General features: G+C 59.6%; 3 protein-coding genes across 3 annotated transcripts; 1 reads left to right on the top strand and 2 right to left on the bottom strand.

Moving 5' to 3' along the window:
* Positions 1 to 375: 375 nt before the first annotated feature.
* Positions 376 to 3,851, top strand: LOC115916647 (syntaphilin-like; the record flags this gene model as incomplete). The annotated part of the gene is made up of 2 exons (XM_030970360.1): positions 376 to 542; positions 1,396 to 3,851. Coding segments are annotated over 2 exons (1,305 nt in total), but the record flags the coding sequence as incomplete, so codon positions are not given.
* A 319-nt stretch (positions 3,852 to 4,170) lies between these two features.
* Positions 4,171 to 6,195, bottom strand: SDCBP2 (syndecan binding protein 2). The gene is made up of 8 exons (XM_030970358.1): positions 6,142 to 6,195; positions 5,945 to 6,022; positions 5,571 to 5,672; positions 5,257 to 5,418; positions 4,856 to 5,031; positions 4,508 to 4,679; positions 4,309 to 4,400; positions 4,171 to 4,225 (listed from the first exon to the last, which is right to left on the bottom strand). The coding sequence occupies exons 1-8, from the start codon at positions 6,193 to 6,195 to the stop codon at positions 4,171 to 4,173; spliced, it is 891 nt and encodes a 296-aa protein (XP_030826218.1).
* A 2,738-nt stretch (positions 6,196 to 8,933) lies between these two features.
* On the bottom strand, positions 8,934 to 17,987 carry LOC115916646 (peptidyl-prolyl cis-trans isomerase FKBP1A). Its single transcript, XM_030970359.1, has 5 exons — positions 17,858 to 17,987; positions 17,704 to 17,751; positions 11,811 to 11,923; positions 10,945 to 11,097; positions 8,934 to 9,965 (listed from the first exon to the last, which is right to left on the bottom strand). Exons 1-4 carry the CDS (start codon positions 17,979 to 17,981, stop codon positions 10,969 to 10,971), a joined length of 414 nt encoding a protein of 137 aa, XP_030826219.1. The 5' UTR covers positions 17,982 to 17,987; the 3' UTR covers positions 8,934 to 9,965; positions 10,945 to 10,968.
* Positions 17,988 to 20,883: the final 2,896 nt, after the last annotated feature.

A 20,883-nucleotide genomic window follows, 5' to 3' on the forward strand; every position in this document is an offset into this window, starting at 1 on the left:
ACTTCAGTTGTTTCCAGGAAGGTCTCTCTGGGCACACAGAGACCTTGGTGGCCCTGGTTCTGCTCATGGCCCAGCAAAGTCCCCAGCACCACAGAGCACTCAGCACCTGACAGCAGCACTGGTGTGTCCAGGAGCTGCACCCACCCTCCTGCCAGGGCACAGCACACAGGACACCCACCCTGTCTGTCCTGCCAGGGCACAGCACACAGGACACCCACCCTGCCCCTCTCACCAGGGCACAGCACCCTCATGCACCCACCCTGCCCCTCCCGCTCTCAGAGCTCCTTTGGGGTGTATTACGGGGCTGCACCCCAAGAGCAGGCCTTAGAACCCCTGGGTCAAGCCTGTGCTGGCCCTGGCAGTGGCAGTGGGTGACATCTGTGTCTCTGCAGGCGCTCGTCCAAGTACAACCTGTGCAGTGACAACCATGGGATAAAGCCCCCGACGCCGGAGCAGTACCTGACGCCCCTGCAGCAGAAGGAGGTCTGCATCCGGCACCTCAAGGCTCGCCTGAAGGACACACAGGAGCGGCTGCAGGACAGGTGAGCTCATGGGAAGGGTGCCAGCACCAGCCATTGCCACACACTGTGGCAGCTCCTGTCTGGGACTGGTCCTTCTGGGTTCTCAGTTCCCAGCATGGCAGTTTGTCCTCGTGCTCATGCCCAGGGACAGAGGGCACAGCTGTACCACAGCACTGCTGGCACGTGGGATCTGGCACTGCTGCCTGTCCCACCTGGGAGCTGCAATTTGGGGACTGGGGAGCCCCACATCCCACCTGCAGTGGCTGCCTTCTCCCCTCACCCTGTTTAAGTCCCTGCCATGCTTTTGCTGAATTTCAGCGTCAGAGGGTGGCTAATCCCCATCTGCTCCTCTCAGGCTTAGGCACGGCCCCGCCGCCGTGCCAGCTGCCACGCGCCTGCCCAGGGCACCTGCCCACCCCCACGCAGCCCTCAGGGGACCTGGGCACTGCAGCCTCTCAGGGAGAAGGCTGAGCATCCCTTGCAGGGATCCCTGAGCTCCCACTGCTCCAGACAGTGCTGCCAGGGGGCCCTGAGCATCAGTCCTGAGGGTTCCTGAGCAGAAATCCTGAGAGGCCCCGAGTATCACGCCTGAGGGTCCCTAAGCATCCATCCTTGGAGTCCCTGAGTATCACTCCTGAGGGTCCCTAAGCATCACTCCTGGGGATCCCTGAATATGGCTCCTGAGGCTCCCTGAGCATCACTCTGAGGCTCCCTGAGCATCACTCCTGAGGGTCCCTAAACCACTGGATCCATCCCTTGTTCCCAGTTGGGAGTGTCGCTGGGTGACCTGGTTGCAGCCCAGCGCTGGGCACAGAGGACAGGGCTGTCCCTGCAGCCCCCTCAGCGCCGCGGTGCTGCCCTCCCGTCTCCGCAGGGATGCTGAGATCGAGGACCTGAAGACGCAGCTGTCGCGGATGCAGGAGGACTGGATCGAGGAGGAGTGCCACCGCGTGGAGGCCCAGCTGGCGCTCAAAGAGGCTCGCAAGGAGATCAAGCAGCTGAAGCAGGTCATCGACACGGTGAAGAACAACCTACTGGAGAAGGACAAAGGCCTCCAGAAGTATTTTGTGGACATTAACATCCAGAACAAGAAGCTGGAGACGCTGCTGCACAGCATGGAGGTGGCACAGAACGGGGCGCTGAAGGAGGAGGGCGCCGGCGAGTCGGCCGGGGGGTCCCCGGCGCGATCCCTCACCCGCAGCTCCACCTACACCAAGCTGAGCGACCAGGGAGCCGGGGACCGCAACGTGGGCGGCTCGCAGACCATCTCGCTGGACGAGGGTGCCGACAGCGGCTTCGTGGGCATGGAGGAGGCTCCGGGCCACACGGACCCGCTGGAGGTGGGGGGTGAGCCCGGCACCCGCCTGCCCCCCAGCAACACCTACGAGAAGGTGCTGGGACTGCGGAACAGCGTGGAGGCAGGGGTGCAGGCCAGCTGCATGCAGGAGCGGGCCATCCAGACGGACTTCGTGCCCTGCCAGCCCGACCTGGACACCATCCTAGAGAAGGTGATGAAGTCCCAGGCTTGCAGCTTGGGCAGCCCCACCTCCGCCTGGGTCTCTGAAATGGAAGACACGGTGCCCGTCCCCGAGCTCGCCAACCCCAGCGGGACCACGGACCTGATGGTGGCCGAGCCCGACGCCGCGGCGGCGGCTGCCAGTGCCGAGGGGGGCGTCCCCTGCAACCCGGCGGTGCGGCAGCCCCCCAGCGCCAGCCCCTCGGTGGCCATCGCCTGCGTGGCGGAGGAGGAGCTGATGGAGGTGACCGGCTGCGAGACCAACCCTTCCAAGAGCTACTGGAGCCGCCACTTCATCGTGGATCTGCTGGCGGTGGTGGTGCCGGCGGTGCCCACGGTGGCCTGGTTGTGCCGCTCGCAGCGGCGGCAGGGCCAGCCCATCTACAACATCAGCTCGCTGCTGCGGGGCTGCTGCACCGTCGCCCTGCACTCCATCCGCAGGATGGGCTGTCGCCCCGTCGCCAGCCCCGGCCCTGGAGGCGCTGCCCAGCCCTGACCCCTCCGGCGCCCTCCACCCGCCCCCACGGACCCGACTGCTGATTGTAAAGCCCCGGCGTGGCCCTGGCGGGTGGGAAGGGGCCGAGGGGTCTGTGGGTGCATCGAGGTGTGCTGCTGCCTCCCCCCAGCTCCTGGAGGAGGGAAAGAACTGTTGGAAGTTGGCACCCAGTGTCACCCCCCGCCGATGGACACCCCTGCCAGTGCCTCTGGCTGCGGGGGGCTGTGGGGCTGCACCTGCCCCCCTTCCATCGCACTTGCTTTTTGTTTGTCGCCAGGTTGTCCCCGGGGCCAGCCGTGCCACGGGCGGGTGGTGGCGAGGAGCCGCTGGCAGCGTGGAGCGCTGGGGATGCAGCGGCTCCTTGCTCCAGGTGCGGTGTCTGTCTGTGGGCGGGGGGATGGGGGGTTCCTGTCCGCACACAGGGATCAGCTCCGGATGCCTCCCCACGCTGGGATGGAGCTGGGCTGCAGATCACGCACGGAGCCCCCCGAGGAAGCCATGGGCTCTCCCTCCCTTTGCTTTGCACTATATTCACTTTTTTTTGGGTACAGACTGAAGCCCGGCCGTTGGGACTCTGGCTGCCGGGCCGCGGGACCGGAGGCTGCTGTAGTTCTGTCCGCCGTGATGCCGGTGATCCCACCACCTGCTGGAGCTCGGATGCCTTTGCTGGGGTGCGGGCAGTGCCGTGCAGGCAGAGCCAAGCCCTTTGCTGCCCCGGCCCGCCCAAACCCCGCTTTGCTGGCGGCCTCCGGAAAAAAATGCCTTTTTTTTTTGTTGTTGTTGAAACACAAAGACAGCAAGGATTGCTCAGCGGGGCTGCTGGGGCGCGGGACTTGGGGCTCCCCCGGGCGTGCCGCACTCCCACCCCACGAATGTCTGTGGTTTCTTCGTGACTTGAACTAACAGTGTTTCCCCCAACCCCAACCCAGGCCCACTCCCCCACCCGTGCCCTGGCAGCCGGTGACGCTCCACACGCCGGTGTCCAGCGGTCCCCAGAGGGGCACGTGCCACATCCTGTGTGCCCCACACTTCCCTGCATCCCCCTTCTGCCAGCTCTGCCCGTGCTGGGGGGCAGTGGGGACAGCAGCTCTGCCACCAGCACAGCACCAGGTGCTGGGGGAAGGATTTGGGGAGCAGCAGTGTCCAGGGCAGATGTAAGTGGAGCTGGGATATTCGCCTCTCGTGCAATGTATTTGTGGATCTGTGTACACGTCTGTTAGGCTATCCAAAGCTTTGCCAAGAAATAAATGTAACGACTATATTTGAAAGACAAATCTATATAATATATTTTTTAAATACAGAACTGAAAAAGCTGTAACCCCCCTCTTCTTGTTTCCCCTGTCCTGTACTCGCTGTCTGTGGTGGATGTAATAAATGTCGCTGGGTCTGTGTCTGCTTCGGCTGGAGCCAGCCCTTGGCATCTGCCCTGAGGGGGTGGCCCAAGCAGGGACACGGGGACAGTGGGACCCTGGTACAGGACATCTGCCCCATCCTTGCTGAGGAGAGGAGGAACCACCCAGCAGCCACCAGACTCTGACGGGATAAGGGGTTTTGTGCTAGAATAGCTCCTTTGGAGGTGCTGTGGGGTCCTCTCAGCAGGGCTTCCAGCATCAGCTCCCGGAACAGCAGTGATGGTGTCACAGGTCAGGGATGGAGTGGTCCATGGACGACTTCACTAGCCCTGATGAGAGCCTGAGCAGAGGGAAGGGAGGTCAGTGGGGGGAGCCCGGGGGTCCCTGTGGGGTGTGGGGGTCCCTGCAGCCCCACATTCTCACCGTTTGACCATGTGCTCGTAGATCACGGTGGGGATGATGGTCAGTGTCACCACGTTCCCAGCCCCTGCCAGCACCTCCATGAGCTGCTTATCCTGCAGAGAGAGAGAGGGGGGGTCCATGGGGTGCCCAGCTTTGCTCAGTATCCCCCTCCCTCCTGGATTCTCTGGCCACATCCTGCAGCCCCAGGGCACAGCCCTACCTTCATGCCAATGACGTTCTGGCCGTTCACCTCGCAGATGCAGTGGTGGGTGAGGAGCCCGTTGCGGGCGGCCGAGCTGTCCTTGGCCAGCGATACAATCTTCCCCTTCTTCACCACGATGCCAACGTGGCCGGTGCTGTCCTTGTGCACGGTCACAGTGCGCTGGAAAGGCCTGCGGGGGGAGCACCATCAATGCTGTCACCGGCACTGCCACCACCACCGGTGCCACCAGGCACTCACCTGCCCCTCACCACCATGATGATGCCACCACCACCGGTGCCACCATGCACTCACCTGTCCCTCACCACCATGATGATGCCACCACCACTGGTGCCACCAGGCACTCACCTGTCCCTCACCACCATGACGATTTTTTCAGGGTTGGCCTTCTTCAGGGCACGCTGTGCCTTGTCACTGCTCCAGCCCGCGCAGTTCTTGCCGTCGATCTGCAGCACCTGGTCCCCAAAGCGCAGCCCCACCAGCGCTGCTGGCGAGTTGGCCTTCACCAGCTGCACGAAGATGCCCTGGGGACACAGTGGAGTGGTGGCACAGGGGCATGCCGTGCACCATGCCATGCTATGCCGTGCCATCTGTGCTGTGGCATGCTGTGACATTTAATGCCACACACTGCTGTGTTGTGATTCACTGCCACATCACGCTGTGCTCTGCTGTCATGCTTATGCCATGTCACATCATGCCATGACACAGTCCCGTGCCATGCCCAGCCCCATGCCAGCCCAGCCCCTCACCTGGTCGACGTTCTTGAGCTGCAGCCCCGTCTTGCCGCGCTCGTCCTTGCACAGGTGGATCTCCCGCACGCCCGGTTTGATCTCTGCCCGCCGCAGCCCCGCGCTGTTCCCGCTCAGGGGAGCCACCAGCTGGCCTGGGGAGGGCCCGGCGGGGGTCAGCGCCTGCGGGGAGCTGGGGGTCAGTGGGGACAGGGGGACACCTCAGCCCTTGGGAGTGCTGCATCCCTTTCTCGGGCAGGGTGAGGAACCAGAGGGAGCCCCGTTCAGGCGCAGAGAGTCACAAGGGGCAGCGAGCTGCCAGCCCAGACACCTACGGTGCTGTCTTCTGTGCCCAGGTTCTTCTGGATCTCCTCGCTGGAGAGCGCCAGCCCCATGTAGTTCTCCAGCTCGGCCAGGTTGGGGTACAGCACAGGAGGCTCTGAGGGACATACCGAGGGTGGTCTCAACTCCTGGGGTCCCCAACCCACAGCCATGCCCCCTCCATCCCAGGAGCCCCCTTGAACCATGGGCCAGCAAAAAGAGACTCCAAAATCTCATCCCCAACCCATGCACTGAGTTGTGGGGGGGTGTCAGCTGAGCCCCCCCACACTGAGCATCATTGCCCACCCAGAGAGGCCCTGCACAGGGTGAGCTGATCATGTCCCACTTTACCAGTGCCCAAGGTGAGCTTTGGCTTCTCTGTGGCCACTGTGGGGGCAGAGGTGAGCTTTGGCTTCTCTGTGGCCACTGTGGTGGCGGGGGTCCTCACCCCAGCTGCTGCCTGTGCCTGCCAAGAGACAGCGTGCTCAGTGCTGTGCCCCCCAGCCTGGGGACCTCTGAGGTGCGACCCCACAGGGACCCATGGGGGTCTGCTCACCCCTGTAACACTGCTGAGCTGGCACTGACCTGCAGGACCTGGTGGCCCTTCATGTCCTCCAGGGAGGGGTAGAGTGTTGCCATTGCTGCTGCTGCTGCTGTCTGGGGACAGGGATGGGGTGGTTCAAGGACTGGGCTGCCTCTCTCCAAGCAGTCCTCCCAGCCCGTGTACCGGAGATGGGCTGTCACCTGCAGTCTCCAGTGTGACTCAAGGCTATGTCACCAGGGTCACCACCACTTCCTGGTGGCTGGGACACGGATGGCAGGTCCTGCTCCCCATGTCCACTTGCCCCACAGAGCCATCCCAACACTACCCAGAGAGGGGAGGGGGATTTCCCATGGGAATGGCCCCTTTGCCCCTCATCAGACCCCTCTGCTCCCCATGTCCAGCTGGGGCCATTCCAGCATTACCCGGACACAGCAGTGAGATGTCCCATGGGAACAGCCCTCTTACACACCAGCAGCCCCCTCTGCACCTCGTGCTGTGCCCAAGGCTGTGCCCCCCAAACCTACTCTATGGCATCTTGTGCCCCAAAAAACATAATCCAAAACTCATTGTGTAGGCCCAAATCCAGACCCAGTTCTGAGCCCTGTGGGAACCAGGTAGGATCCCACCTGCAGCCCAGGGATAGCAGCAGCATCCAACAGACAAAACCCCCCAAGTCCAACCCTGGCACCCCTGGACTCACCTGCCAACAGCTCCCAGATCCTTGTGACACCCTCTGCCTGGCCCCTGGGTTTTATAGCCAGGCCCAGCCCAGGGAGGGGCCAGACAGTCCCAGCTGATTGCACCCCCGCTAGGTAGGGCACAGGTGAGGAAGAGGAAGATGAAGGCAACAATGCACAGAGCCCTGGTACTGCAGGGGTGGGACAGGGATTAGATTAGGGACAGGGATTGGATTAGGGACAGGGATGGCTTTCTGTAGGTTCAGGCATCCTGGGGGAGCAGGAATGGGACTGTACCCCCCCATGGTGTCCCCCCGCCCCACTGCATCCCCTCTCCTGCCACCCCCAGCACGTGGCTTGGCCCCCCAACTGGGCCCCCCCCCCATTATCCTTCCTGGGCTCCCCAGGCCCTGCTGGGGGTGCAGGGGGTCCCCTCTGTGATCCCCTGCGTGGGTGGTGGCTCCTGCTGACACCTCTCTGCCCTGGCGCGTGGGGCTGACGCGGCCGTGACCGGGATCCCGTGTCCCACACCCTTCCCCACGTCACCTGGGACACGTGCCAACTGTGGGAGTCCCATGCTGCAGGTGGAGAAACTGAGCCAGCACACAGCTCAGCTGGGGTGGCCGTGGCATCCTGCTGCCATGGGCCATCACCATGTCACCTGGGGATCCACCCCTCCAGCAGCCAGAGGTGACATTCTGCTGTTGGCATTGAGGGTGCCATGGGCCACTGTGTCCCCAGGGGCTGGGCAGGGGGTGCTGAGGGTGCTCGGGCAGGCCTGGACCAGGTGGCACCAGCCCAGAGCTGCCTGGCACGGGGCCAGTCCCGCGGTGGAGCCGCAGCCAGGCACGTCCCAGCTCCCTGTGCCTCTGCTCCAGCGTGCCAGGCCAGGAGGAAGTGTTTTATTTACTGCTGTTATTTTTAGCTGGATGGTGCCCAGCTGCCTTGACCAGCCCAGGACAAGAACAGCCTGAGTGCCAGCGGCAGGGAGAGTCCTACACGGACAGAGAGGATTGTTTCCTGGAGTCTGTTCATTTCCTAAACCCTCATCCCCACAAAACCACAGCTGTAGGGACTCACACCCCACCTGCACTCACGGGTGCTTCAGGAGCTGTGCAGAGGCTGAGGGCCCAAGGGCAGGGGGCTTCCCTCAGCCTCCTCTCTGCCCTGGCTTTGCCCCAGCCAGAAGTCATGGCACTGCCTGGCACTGGTTAATAATTAAAGCAAAAAGCTTTGCAGGAAGAGAAACAAACTGGCGTCGTGCTTCCAGCCAGAAATGGCCACAGCAAAGGACAGAGCAGGGTGCTGGTGCCCCACTGGCTCCTGTTCTGCTGAACTGAGCCACAGTTAAGGGCAGTGCTAATTCCTGCAGGGCCCTGTGCAGGCACCGGGGCTCCTGGATGAATCCCAATGGCTGAGCTGCTCCTGCCCCAGGGCCACTGCTCCCTCCAGGACCCATTACACACAAACTTTGCTTGGCAGCTGGGACAGGCTGTGGTATTGATCGTGGCTGTGTTATCAGTTGTGGCACACTGATCAAAGGTTGTCAGCAGAGGAACAAGGCACTGGCCCACAGTGGTGCCTGAGCAGGTCCTACACACACAACACCCACAGCTCCAGCAGCAAAACCCAAAGCAGGTGATGTGCTGTGCCCCATGTGCCATGTCAAGCTTTCAAAAAGCACTGAAGTAAATCCAGAAAGGTGCAAGGAAAGGCTTCCCTGGAGCTGCAAGGACCATGGGAACATGCACCCATCTTATCCCTCATGCTTCCAGTCCAGGCTGAGTCACAGCCACAAGGCCATGAGGCTGTGAGGGCAATGCTTAATAGGTTATGGTGAGGCAATTAATTATGCAAATTCCAGCAGGCCACCATCACCTCCCCACAGAGCACAGGAGCCCCAGGCACCCTATTGTGCTCTCCATGACCTGAGCCTAACACTACAGGCACAGCAGCATAACCCTGGCACAGCACTGCATGAGCCTGGCACTGCACCCTGCGACCCTGGCACAGCACCCAAAGCACCCCATGAGCCTGGCACAGCACCCCACAAGCCCAGAGCAGCACCCAGAGCACCCCACACAGCACCCCCTGAGCCCGGCCCAGCCCCAGCTGTGCTGAGCGACAGGTGAGGGAAGAACCTCCAGACACAGGGCTGAGAAAAGCCAGCATAAAGCGTTTTTATTGCGATAATAAACTGGATACCTTTGTGCGGCGGAGAAGGAAGTGACCGGTGGGAATTTCTGTTACCAAGGGACTGGGCAGGGCAGAGGGAGGGGCACAGGGGACAGCTATGTGTCCTGTGAGACCAGGCAAGCAGCGATGACCAGCATCAGGTGGCAGGAGAGAATGGGCAGGTGTGCTCAGAGCAGGGACAACGGGGGGCTGATGGTTCCTTTCCACGGGGAAGAAGGAGGACAGAGGCGTTTTTGTTGAGCTGAGCCCCCACCACCTCCCCTGCAGACAGCACCTTCCCTTTGTCCAATTTTCCTTTTTCTTTAAAGAAAGCTCCATGCTACGGGATTTTCAGGGTGTGGTGGAGCTCTGGTGGAAACCCAACTCCCTAAATCCAAAAGTGGTCTGGAGGGGAAGGCAGGCCCACCATGAGATGGCAGGGTGAAGCAGGGGCAGGGCAGCCCTCCTTTCCCAGAGCAAACCCACAAGGCCTGCAGTGATGCTCCCCAGGGAGCAGGGAAAGGCCAGGCTCCCTCGCTGTCCCACTCCAGGCAGAATTCCTATAAACAATCCTAGTGCTACCTTGCTCTCTGCATCCCTTCAGCCTCAACAACCTCACTCTGCTATGGCTTTTGCAGCAGCAGCAATTTCTGGTTTGGAAACACCATAAATCTGCACCAAAACGAGTAACTAACAAGATTCCTTTTGTTCAAATGATTCCTATCTAAGGTCAGCCCATCTGCGTGCTACAGGGAAAACGTAGTCTACACCTGGAACAAAAATAAGATTAAGAACTTGACCCAAAAAGAGTTGAGGTTTACGGTGTATAGTTTAAAAAGACATAAAAACACGATACAAGGAGGAAGAGTCAGACGCAAAGCTTAGTGACCAAAGGCATTCAATCAAGGTGTAAGGTTATACAATGAGTGTAGTGGACTATCAGGAAAAGCTCCGTACAAAGTCATGTGCACTCTTCTTGAAGCTGAGATTCTGGATTCCTCCATGTGCCAAACCTGTGTGGAGAGAGGAGAGGCAGTGTGACAGAGCTGCCTGCTGGACAAGGAGGGAATGTGCCAGGGCACAGCAGCCTCCACACAAACCACACTGGGCCCTCAGAGCAGCAATCAAGCCTTGATCACAGGAGGGAGCACAGCCCCACCCTGCCCACACCATCGGGACCCCACACCCCAGAGCAGAGCCCCGCAGGATCACAGAATGGGTGGGTTGGAAGGAACCTTAAAGACCCATCTTGTTTCAGCCTTCTGGCAGAGGTAGGCACACTGTCCACTAGTTGCTCCAAGCCCCATCCAACCTGGCCTTGGACACTTTCAGGGATGGGGCAGCCGTAATTTCTCTGGACAGCCAGTGCCAGGGCTCCTCCAGCCACACAGGGAAGAATTTCTCCCTAATATCTAATGTAACCTTGCCCTCTGTCAGTGTGAAGCTGTTCTGCCTTGCCCTGTCACTTCAGGTTCTTGTGCAAAGTCCCTCTCCAGCTCTCTTGGAGCTTCTTTAGGCTCGGGAAGGTGCTCCAAGGTTTCCCCAGAGACTTCTCTTCTCCAGGCTGAGCAACTCCAGCTCTCAGCCTGTCTCCATAGCAGAAGTGCTCCAACCCTTGGGTCATAGTCACTGCCTCCTGCCCACACCATCAGCCCCATGCCCTGGCAGCACGAGGCAGGAGGGGGTGTGGCAACTGAGCCCCCTTGGTGCAACACTCCGAACCGAAGGCATAAAGAACCAATGTGAACCTGCTCTGCCAGGCTGGGAACTTTGCATGCAGCACTGTAGTGATCAGAACCAGCTCACCAGACTCCCAAGAGGAACTTCTACCCACAGCCAGAGACTTGCCCTGTCCTTCTCATATTCCCCACTACTGCCCACTCCCTCCTTGCCTCCATTCCACCTCCCCACACTGTCCCAAGATCAAACACAGGGGCCTTGAGCTGTCCTCAATCCACACAGGATTTCATGACAGAAGTTGCCCCTCCTTACCCGAGGACAGGGTGCTGGGATGGGTCATTCCAATTTCATGAGCTCCACGTCAAAAATTAGAGTGGCGTTTGGTGGGATGATCCCTGGGTGGCCAGTGGAGCCGTAGGCATAATCTGGGGAGATGGTCATCTTTGCCCGCTGACCAACGCTCATCTGGGGCAGGGACAGAAACACAGGGACATCAGGAGATGGGCACAACTGCCAGGTGGGTGACAGAGGAGGGACAAACACACCTGTCCCTACTGCTTTCCCTACACTGGGCAAGAGTACAGACTCAAAGGAGAGGAACAGGAAGAATGTCAGAGGGAAAAGGCAGGCAGCATGAGCTGGAAAAGGAGCAGGGCTTGAGATGTCCTTCACACAAGGGAAGGCAAGGAATGCCAGGCCATTCCCTCCAGCCACCAGCACCCTTGTGCTTGTGCAGCCAGCACGGCACAGAGCGAGCAGCGTCACACGGGCAGGAGCTGAAGCTGTGCTGTGCCCACAGCGTGGGATCACAGCCTGGAGCTGTGCTGTGCCCACCAGCCCTCCCTGTGCGTGGGCTCTGGAGCCCGGGAGGCCGGAGCGCTCCCGCCGTGCTCCTCCAGAGCTCGCTCGGTGCAGAAATGTCACCGCTGAGTCACCGACGTGCCGTAGGTGTTGCTGGGGCCTGGCCCGGCTCCATTCCTGCCAGCTGGCAGGTGGCAATGCAGAAGGTGATATTCACACCCACACCTCCCAGCGCTGAGGGGGTGGAACAGGGGAATAAAATAAAGAAATAATAAAAGAGGGAATGAGCTGCATGCGCACTGATTGCTGCCCACGCTGCAGCTCCCGGCGCGGCGCAGCCCGGCACGGGGAGCGCGAGGCAGAGGAGCTCCAGGCACCTGAGCGACTCCTTCCTCCCAGCCACGGATCACCTCCTGCTTGCCCATCACAAACTTGAACGGCTTGTTCCTGTCGCGGGAGGAATCAAACTTCTTCCCATCCTCCAGCATACCTGGGGAGACAGAGGGAGATGGTGATACAGGGACAGAGCCACGCGTGCCAATGTGAGATGCTGTGACCTGGCAGCCCGAGCAGGTGACAGGCACGTGGCTCTGAGTCAAAGATGTGTCTCAGCTTGTCCTCCTTTTCCCTGGGAAACACCTGTACAGGAGGGGAAACCCCTGTGGCATCACCCATCCCGGGGCAGGGAAGGATGACACTTAGCTGTTTCAGCCCAAAAGAAGTGCTCCTCTGGGCCAGGACCAAGAACTGACAGATGGATGGGGGAAGAAAATCTTGCCCATCCTGCAGCACCACCAACAGCCATTTATCATCAAACAGCAGGATCCGACCTTGTACTTCCCATCCCACCAGAAAACATAGCTCTCACTCACCAGGCTTCTATCTTCAGGCACCCAAAACACTGATGACACTCCAGTGCCCCATCTGGAGGCTGTGATTGGCCTCCAGCCCTGCCTGTGCCCAGCTGATTTAAGCCAAATTCCTCCTGGACCTGGGAATGACGATGGGGAGAGGCAGCACCAAGTGCTGGATGCATGTGCCTGGGGCAGCCCTCATTCCCCAGCACGGGCTGAGCCAGGCTGATATCCCCAGAGCTAAATATAACTCCCCAACATGAGCTAAGGAGGAATTTCCTCCCCTCCCTTGCTCCCTGCCTGACCTTCTTGGGGAATCTTGGAGCTGGCGCTGCCTTATAGGAGCAGTAACTCCACCAGTGAACTCCTGCAAGGCAGCTCCAGCTCTACATTAACACAGCCAGGGCCCTGTGCAATAAACCCTGTGTGATAAGAGCACAATTAAGCTCCCTTCAACACTTCACTTCCCAAAACAGCCTGAAAATCCTGCTATCCTGACTGGAAACTGCTCTACAGTCTTGAAAAACCATACTTCCTCGGGATGGCCCTGGGCAGATTGACTTCCTTTTGCCAGGGCAATGCGTGCAAGGGAAAATGTGTCTGTGAAAAAGATGGGATGGGGGAGCTCAGCCCCTGCCTGCACAGTGACCAGGAATGGCACAGGGATGGGGAATGTTGAATGCAAAGAAGGGAATGGGAAAAAATACATCACTTTTGCAGGGGAAACAAGCACCAAGACCTGTGGGCTCCTCTCAGGGAGCAGAATTAAGTTTTTAATTTAACAGACAGCAAAAATCCTGTGTCCAGTGTGTCGAGCATCAGCTCAGCCGGTCACGCTGCAGCCCTGGACTTTGGAATAGCAAATCTGGAGTTCTCTCATTTCCTCCTTCCAGGATAAACCTCTTGTTGCTGAACCTGCTTCCAGCCCGCCTGGCACTGCTCCTCGCTCCCGCCTGGCAGCAGGGACAGGGCAGCCCATGCTGGCTGGCACCAGCAGCGCTGCCTGCCTGCGGCCCCAGCTGACCCTGACTCCAAGCCCTCCAGTGCAGCAGAGGTGGCTGAGGAGGGACAGAGAGGACAGCTCTCTGCCACCCTTCTCCCTGCACATCCACCAAGGAAAAACCCCAGGGGCCACGCAGCACAACCCCCTGCTTGTCACAGCAAGCAGGGACTACTGGGATGCTCCCAGGGCATCTGCAGCCTGCAGAAGTGCATCCCATTTGATGTCCTGTCCAGGGAATACAGAGGCATCAGCAGCAGTGCAGGAGATGCTGCCAACCTTGCACAGGAGTGGATGGCACTGCCCAACTCCACTGCCAAGCTCACCGGTCCCAGTCCAGCCTCAGGAAGTGTTTCAGAGCTGGCAGCTCCCCGGCTGCAGAAGAGAGGGATTGATGGACTATGCTGGTTGCAGCAGCCTGAGGGATCGATCACTCAGCTCTCCCAAAACAGGATAGAGAAGGTCATATGTGGGAGCCTGGCCATGCTCCCCCATCATGCCAGAGGGGAAAACAAAGAGGCTCCAATCCTTCGGAGACTGCATCCTCATCTCAGGCACTTCATCTGCCCACTTCTCAGCCTCCTGGGAGACTTCTCTAGCCCTGGACAAGTACGAGCAACCATTTCCTCATCCCTTCCACCCCTGAGCAAGGAGATAACGAGATCTTAAAGCTATTATGGAGGAAAAGCATCCTCTGGCAAAAGCAGTTACCCCAGCAGAGCCCAGGAGCAGCAGACAGCCCCTGGCACATCCCAGCTTATCCAAGCCCCTTACAGGGCTCCATGCTTGTCACCCCCAGTCCTGCAAGAAGGGCAGAGCTCACACAAGTGGATTATGGAGACCTAGTAGCCCTGGCTCTCACCCAGAAGGATTTGAGCCCCCAGAGATCCCAGCTGGTCTATACAGACCCCAAGGGGTCTCAGGAAATCACAGTGAGGAAGAACAGAGAGCCCTACAGCTGAGGCTGCAGCAGCCATGGGATGGAGTGGGGGCTCTGGAGCACAGCCCCAGCCCCAGCCGGGCAGCGTGGCCCTGCCAGGTCTCTGCCACACTTGGCAGGCAGGAGCTGGGAGACGCCGGCTGCAACGTGCGACTTGGCTCCGGGCCCCCCTGGGCGGGCAGAGGCGGCGGGGAGCGGTGCTGGAGCAGGCACAGTCAGCCCTGGGACAAACCTGCCGGGTCGGGTTCTGCCGGGGGAGCCCCACCCGCACCCCCTCCATCCCCTCCTCGGTGCTGATCCCTGGCACGGCCATTGCCCAGGGGCTCTGGCACAGAGCCAGCCTCCCAAGGAGAGGCAGGAAGAGACCAGAGCAGTGGGGCAGGCACCTCTGCTCCAGCTGGGACAGGATGGAAAACCCCTCCCAGAAGTCCTGGAATACCCAGCATGCTCCAAACCCCCGCTCAGGGCAGGGATGCCTGGATGAGGTTCAATCCTGCCTCCACCAGCACTCCCCATCACTCAAGCCCACCCCATAATCACCCACCGGTGGGTGGGGAGAGGGCTCTGCCCACAATCCTTGAGGCCTGGCAGGACAGAGGACCCCAGTGCAGGCAGGGAAGGGGGTGCAGGAGATGGCACTGAGCTCCCACAGTTGCCATAACCCATGGACCGGCAGTTGCAAGCCTTGGGAGGAAACACCTCCTGACCACAGGATGTTTGCTGAGCAGCGGGACAGCATCGAGGGCAGCACCCAGAGCAGCCAGGGGAGCACCACTGCCCCAGGGACTCTGCACAGGTGCTAGGGAAGACAGTGGTCCCCTCAGTGCTATCCTGCTGGAGAAAGGCAGGTTCCTCCAGTATCCATCTCTGCCCCAAGCCCAACTCTCTCAGAAACCCCACATGCTGAGTGTGCTCTGCCACTCAGGCAAAGCCGTTTGGCCATTCTATGTCAGACTTGTTCCTGTCCTGGCACTCCCCAGAATGACTACAGCCCCTCATTTCCTCTCTTGGGTGCCCACAGCCTCCCCACACAGCCAGTCCACCTGGCCCAGCACTGCAGGACCCCCAACTGCACAGCAGCCCCACTCTGCTCCCTGCTCTGACTCAGGGGGGCTTAGCTCTGTTGGCCCCCAATCCACATCATCTCCCCACTGATTCACTCCCATACTCTGCTCCATTCCATGCCAGTTGCTGCAAGCAAAGCAAAGTGTGCCGAACACACTGGGCACATCAGGGAACTTGATTTAGTCCCTTTAAGAGCCCCACATAGCAGATTTCACATCAAAGGCTCTCCACAAAAAGATCCAAGACCTGGAAGTAAGGAGGGGGAATAGGTTCAATTTCACCAGCTCTCCTCATACATTTCCATCTCTGCAACCCCAGCATAAGCAAATGGCATCGCCAAGGAGGTCGCTCTTCTCTCCACCTCTTTCCTCTGCACTGCCCTCCTGCACCAGGGCTGTCTGTCCATTCTGGGATGCTCTTGGCAGGGCTATGCCCCATGGAGCAGGAGCCTGGGCACAGGCAGAAGCATCACCAGCTGCTGGCTGACCAAGCTGGCTCCCCACAATCCCTCCCCTTGGATCACTGGTTTTTTCCCCAAATGGTTTTTACCCAAACCACTGTGCATCCATAACCCAGCAGAGGGAGAGCTGCCTCCTGCACACCACAGGCTGGATCTCCCCAGCACTGGAGCAAAGGGCAGCTGGGGACGGAGCCAAGGCAGGCTCTGGAAGGAGTCCTGGAGCTCGGCACCTCCAGCACTGCACTCTGCCACCATCCCTGATGCTGCTCTGGGATCGGGAGCGCTGCAACCGGGCCGAGAATCAAAGGTTTGTAAGGTTTCCAATGAGCCAAGCCCCGCTCCCGTCTCTGGCAGAGCCAGCTGCAGGAACTGCGCTGCGACGCAGGGAAATGGCATCAGGGCCTGGAGGTGTTTGATTCCTGCTGCCTGCCGAGGCGGGGGGGGCAGGAGCTGCCTGCAGACGGAACGGGGGTGGGCATAAAGGACAAATGGAGACAATAATAACAAAAAAAAAAAACAAAATAAAGGAAATTAGAGAACATCTCCCAGGCGCAACACATCACTGCTGCTGGGGAGGGTCCGTTGTGAGCAAGTCACCACGTAGCATTTTGCCTGAAGAGCCATGACGTGGGGACAGGATGCTAGTGACCCCCAAACAGCTCTGCCGGGGTGGGGGACAGGGCTGGCGAGAGCAGCCAAGCTCCAGCAGCGCCGCAGGGGGGGAGAGCTGGCGCAGGGAGCCGGAGGGTTGGGAGTCGGAAGGGCTGGCAGGCAGCAGGACTGGCCCACCGGGAGCCACTTGACTGCCTGCCAGCCTCTCTTTGTTCTTCCACCGGCGGAGGAAACGGGGCGGCCGGGCAGACCAAGCTGCTTCCTCTCCCTGCTGACGAGGGAACGGGAAGGACGGGGGAGACGGAGGAGCAGCAGATGGGCTGGATGCCCGCTGAGCCCTCCCAGCAGGCCGGGCCCCGTTCTGCAGAGAGGGGCAACCCCAGGCCCCCAAGGGGAGCAAGGGGAGGCGGAAAGCGCTGGGGCGGGAAGGGGAATTGGTTATTAGCAAAAACAGTCACAAATGAGTCATTAACTCATTTTCACCACGCCGTTGAGCCAACGCTGTACAAAAGGCAGCCCAGGGGCACAAGAGCCCCCAGCGTGATCCCCAAAGCATTTTTGGGGTCCTAAGATTGGTTTCTTTCCCCCGCCTCAGCTTGCGGAAGACTGTTGGAGGACATGACCCTCCCTGGCTTTGGGGCAGCCCTTCATCAAAGCACTACCCCGACCACCCAACAGCGCCCTGGTTACCCGCACCGGGGTCCCCCCCAAAAAACCCAAGGATGCGGGTCTGGGATGGCCCCACGGGTACCCCTGGTGTCACCCCACAAGGGAGAAGGGACTGGGGCAGGACTGGGGCGGGGGATTGCACTCCTGCAGGGAGCTGTGGCAGGAGGGACCCCGCTCTGAAGAAGCAGACCCCAAAGCTCCCGGGGGGTGACTCGTGGAGCCCATAAGGGCTCCGGGCCCGGCCACCCCACAGCCCACGGATCTCGGCTGCCCTGGGACCCCCGGGGCTCCACCCGGGGCGCCCCTGCCTGCGCCCCGGGTCCCCTCTGGCTCGTTCCCCGGTGCGCCCCCAGAAAGAAGGCTGGATACGCGTGGGAAAGGCCCCTCCATTGTAAAGGCTGGGGGAAAGACGGGGACAACGGGGCCTCCCCACGGCCACGGGGCACCGACAGGACCTCCATCCCCCCACCCCGGGGGCTCATCCGCGCCCCCCGGGAAAGGCCCCCGAGGCGGCCCGGACCCCCCTGCTCCCCACGGAGCGCCGCGGCCCATCCGAGCCGCCGCGCCCGGGGTCCCTGCAGGCAGCCGGGGGCGGGGGGCCGGCAGGCCCCGCTCCCCAGGCCGGTGCGACCCTCCCGCCCCTCCGCTCCCAGGCTCGCCCCGCACTCACCCGTGTAGTGCACCACGCAGGTCTGGCCGCGCTTGGGGAACGTCCGCCCTGCGGGGAGACACGCGCCATGACCCCGCGGCACCGGGACCCGTACCGGGAGCCGCGGGGAGGGCAGGGAGAAGGGGTGGGGGGGAGCGGGCTCGCCGCGGCTCACCGTCGCCGGGGGCGATGGTCTCCACATGCACGCCCATGCCGGTGCCGGTGCCGCTCGCACCCGCAGCGCCCGCAGCCCGACGGAGGAGGGGCCGCGTGTGCGCAGCCGCGGCGGTCACCGCCATAGAGCCCGCCCGTCACTTCCATAGATCCCGCCCGGCCTTCCATAGATCCCGCCCGGCGGTGCCGCCCTGGCCGCCGCCATCTTCCGCCCCCCCGCCCCGCCGCCATCTCGGCACGGCGCGGTTGCCGGGGGAACGCGGGCCCGGCCATGAGGGCGCGGGGCCCTGCGCGCTTCGCCCCCGTATCGCCATTTCCAGCCCGCACAGCCGCGGGGTGCGTGGCCCACGCAGAATGAGTGAGGTTGGAAAAGGCCTCTGAGATCAGCGAGTTCAGCCTCTGAACCAGCACCACCATGTCAGCTACAGGAGGGCACTGAGCGCCACGTCCAGGGACGGTGACTCCATCACTCTGGGCAGCCCATTCCAAAGTCTGATCACCCTTCTTGTGAAGGAATGTCACCTAATGTCCAACCTAAACCTCCACTGGTGCATCTTAAAACCATGTCCTCTCATCCTGCAGCCATGTGGGGGTCAGGCTCTGCTCCTAGGGAACAAGGGACAGGACAAGAAAAAATGCCTCAAGTTGTGCCAGAGGAGGTTTAGGTTGGATATTGAGGAAAATTGGTTCAAAAGGATGATCAGACAGTGGTGCAGGGCAGTGGAATCATCATCCCTGAAGGAATTTAAAAGACGTGTAAATGTGGCACTTGGGGACATGGTTTAGTGTTGGCCTTGGTCATGCTGGGACTTGATGATCTTAAATGTCTTTTCCAACCATAATGATTCTGTGATTAATGCTGCTCCCTGCTGTGCAGATGGAGGTCAGTGCTGGCCCCGCATGGCTGGGACAGGCTCAGCAGAAGATATTCAGGTTTGAACAATCCCACACTCAAAAGGACCTTTTTTCTGGTACAGCAGCAACTATTTTCTTCTTTGGTCAAAAAAAGAATCACTCCAGGCACAGGATTTTTGCCTCAACGTGTCCTATTTCTTTACTTCAAGGAGGTGAACTTGAGCCTCCACAAGGGAACAGAGAATTTCCAAGGACAGCCAAGAGACTAATAAAAAGCCAGGATTCTCAGCAAGTGCATTAAAATGGGACACAAGAGGAGGAGGCTCTTAAAATAACAGATAATAGCATGAAGCAAGTTGTAATTGCTTGTGTCCCTTGCTTGTATTTTAAATACTGAAATACCAAGGGTGGGTTTTTTTCTTGTTTGATGCCATAGCATTATGTTTTACATTAAAGCTCCAATACACTGAAGGTGCCAGTGGTCCCTGACTTTCCACATCAGGAGGGCAGATGTGTGAGGCCTTGAGTCAAGGTGAAAAACAACAGGGTATAAAAAGGGGCATGTTCTCATCCCTACTTAGTAATGCTGTCTTTGCTGAGAGCTGGGCCTGCTCTCTCTACAAGAATTAGTGATGGACAAGGATCTGAAAGGGGAAAATGCTGCTGGATGTAAGCCCATGCTGGAGCCCTTGCCTCACTGGCACAGGCACGCTTGCACACGTCAGGCACAGCAGCTCTTGCTCTGGGTGGGGTGTTTTGGTTTGTTTTTGGGTTTTTTTCAGTCTCTGGCATAACCTGCTCATCTTACCAGCAGCAAGGTCACTGCAACAAGCAGTGTTTCAATGGGGGCAAGGAGCTCAGCCAGGTTTGACCAGCTCCTCACTGCTCAGGGTCCAGCTGGCCAGACCCAGGACAGGTCCAGATCACATTCTGGTGCCTAAACTCTTGAGAAAGCACAAAGGCTTAAAAACTAGTGAATTCTGCCCCAATCATTCCCTGCCCTCAGGATCATCGCTGACAGAACTCACAAAGTCAGAAATGCCAGAAATGTCAGAAAGAGGGACAAGCGTGACCATTGAGATTTAATACTGTAAAAAATAAAAGGGACATTATTTGAGCTACAGAAACACCACCCCAGGCAGCAGTGGGCTGGCAGGCACCACACACAGCAGCAGCTGCGGGTTTGCTGGAGGGAAGGATGGATCCACAGAGGGATCTGGACAGGCTGAATCGATGGTCCAAGGCCAAAGGTATGAGACTCAACAAGGACAAGTGCCAGGTCCTGCCCTCAGGTCACAACACTGACACACAGTGCTCCAGATTTGGGACAAAGTGGCTGGAAATCTGGGAAGAGATCTGGGAGTGCTGAACAGCAGCAGCTGAACATGAGCTTGTGTGTGCTCAGGTGGACAAGAAGGGCAATGGTACCTGGATGTGCAATAGTGTGGCCAGCAGGACCAGGGCACTGACCCTGCTCCTGTGCTGTTCCTAAACCCAGAGGCAGCCAGACTGGAAGTGAGGCAGTGGCAGAGTGCAGTGCATCCCAACACCTGACCCAAGGAAGAGCCAGGTGATCCCAAGGAAGAGCCTTCACTCTCCAGAAAACTAAACAACAATAAAGGAAAAAAAAAAAAGACAAAAACATGAGGTTCTTTGAATATCAGAGAAATGGTTTTGAAGCAGGGCTGCTGTGACCATCCTGACACTGCTCTCAAACACCATCACTCCCCTGATTGCAGTGCTGCACCATGAGACTTAAGGCTTTGCATTAATTCATCGCACAACTGGGGAGCAATTTGCTCAAATCCTGCCAGTGTGCACCAGACTGGAGAGCTGCAAGGTCACCCTACGGTCAGATCCCGCTCCAGCCCTAAAAATAACCAGCCTCCCTCTCTGGCTGTGCACAAGGCTGAGCCCAGCCCAGCAGTACAGCCCCAGGATGGCTGATTTCCCCCCTCTCCCCCCACTGCCCCCTCACTGTTGCCAGGAGAGTTGTGGGGGTGCCAGCAGCTTTTGAAGATGCTGCTGTGGGAGATGTAGCTATGGGCTATGATTTAAAAGTTCAGCCCTTCTTGAAATTCATTTGACACATCTTCCATAACCTCCCAACTTGTCAAAACCCAGGACAAGCTGCCAGCCCCTCCCAGCTGCTGACCGGAGGCAGTACAGCCC

This window comes from Camarhynchus parvulus, unplaced genomic scaffold (genome assembly GCF_901933205.1).
Source record: "Camarhynchus parvulus unplaced genomic scaffold, STF_HiC, whole genome shotgun sequence".
NCBI lineage: Eukaryota > Metazoa > Chordata > Aves > Passeriformes > Thraupidae > Camarhynchus > Camarhynchus parvulus.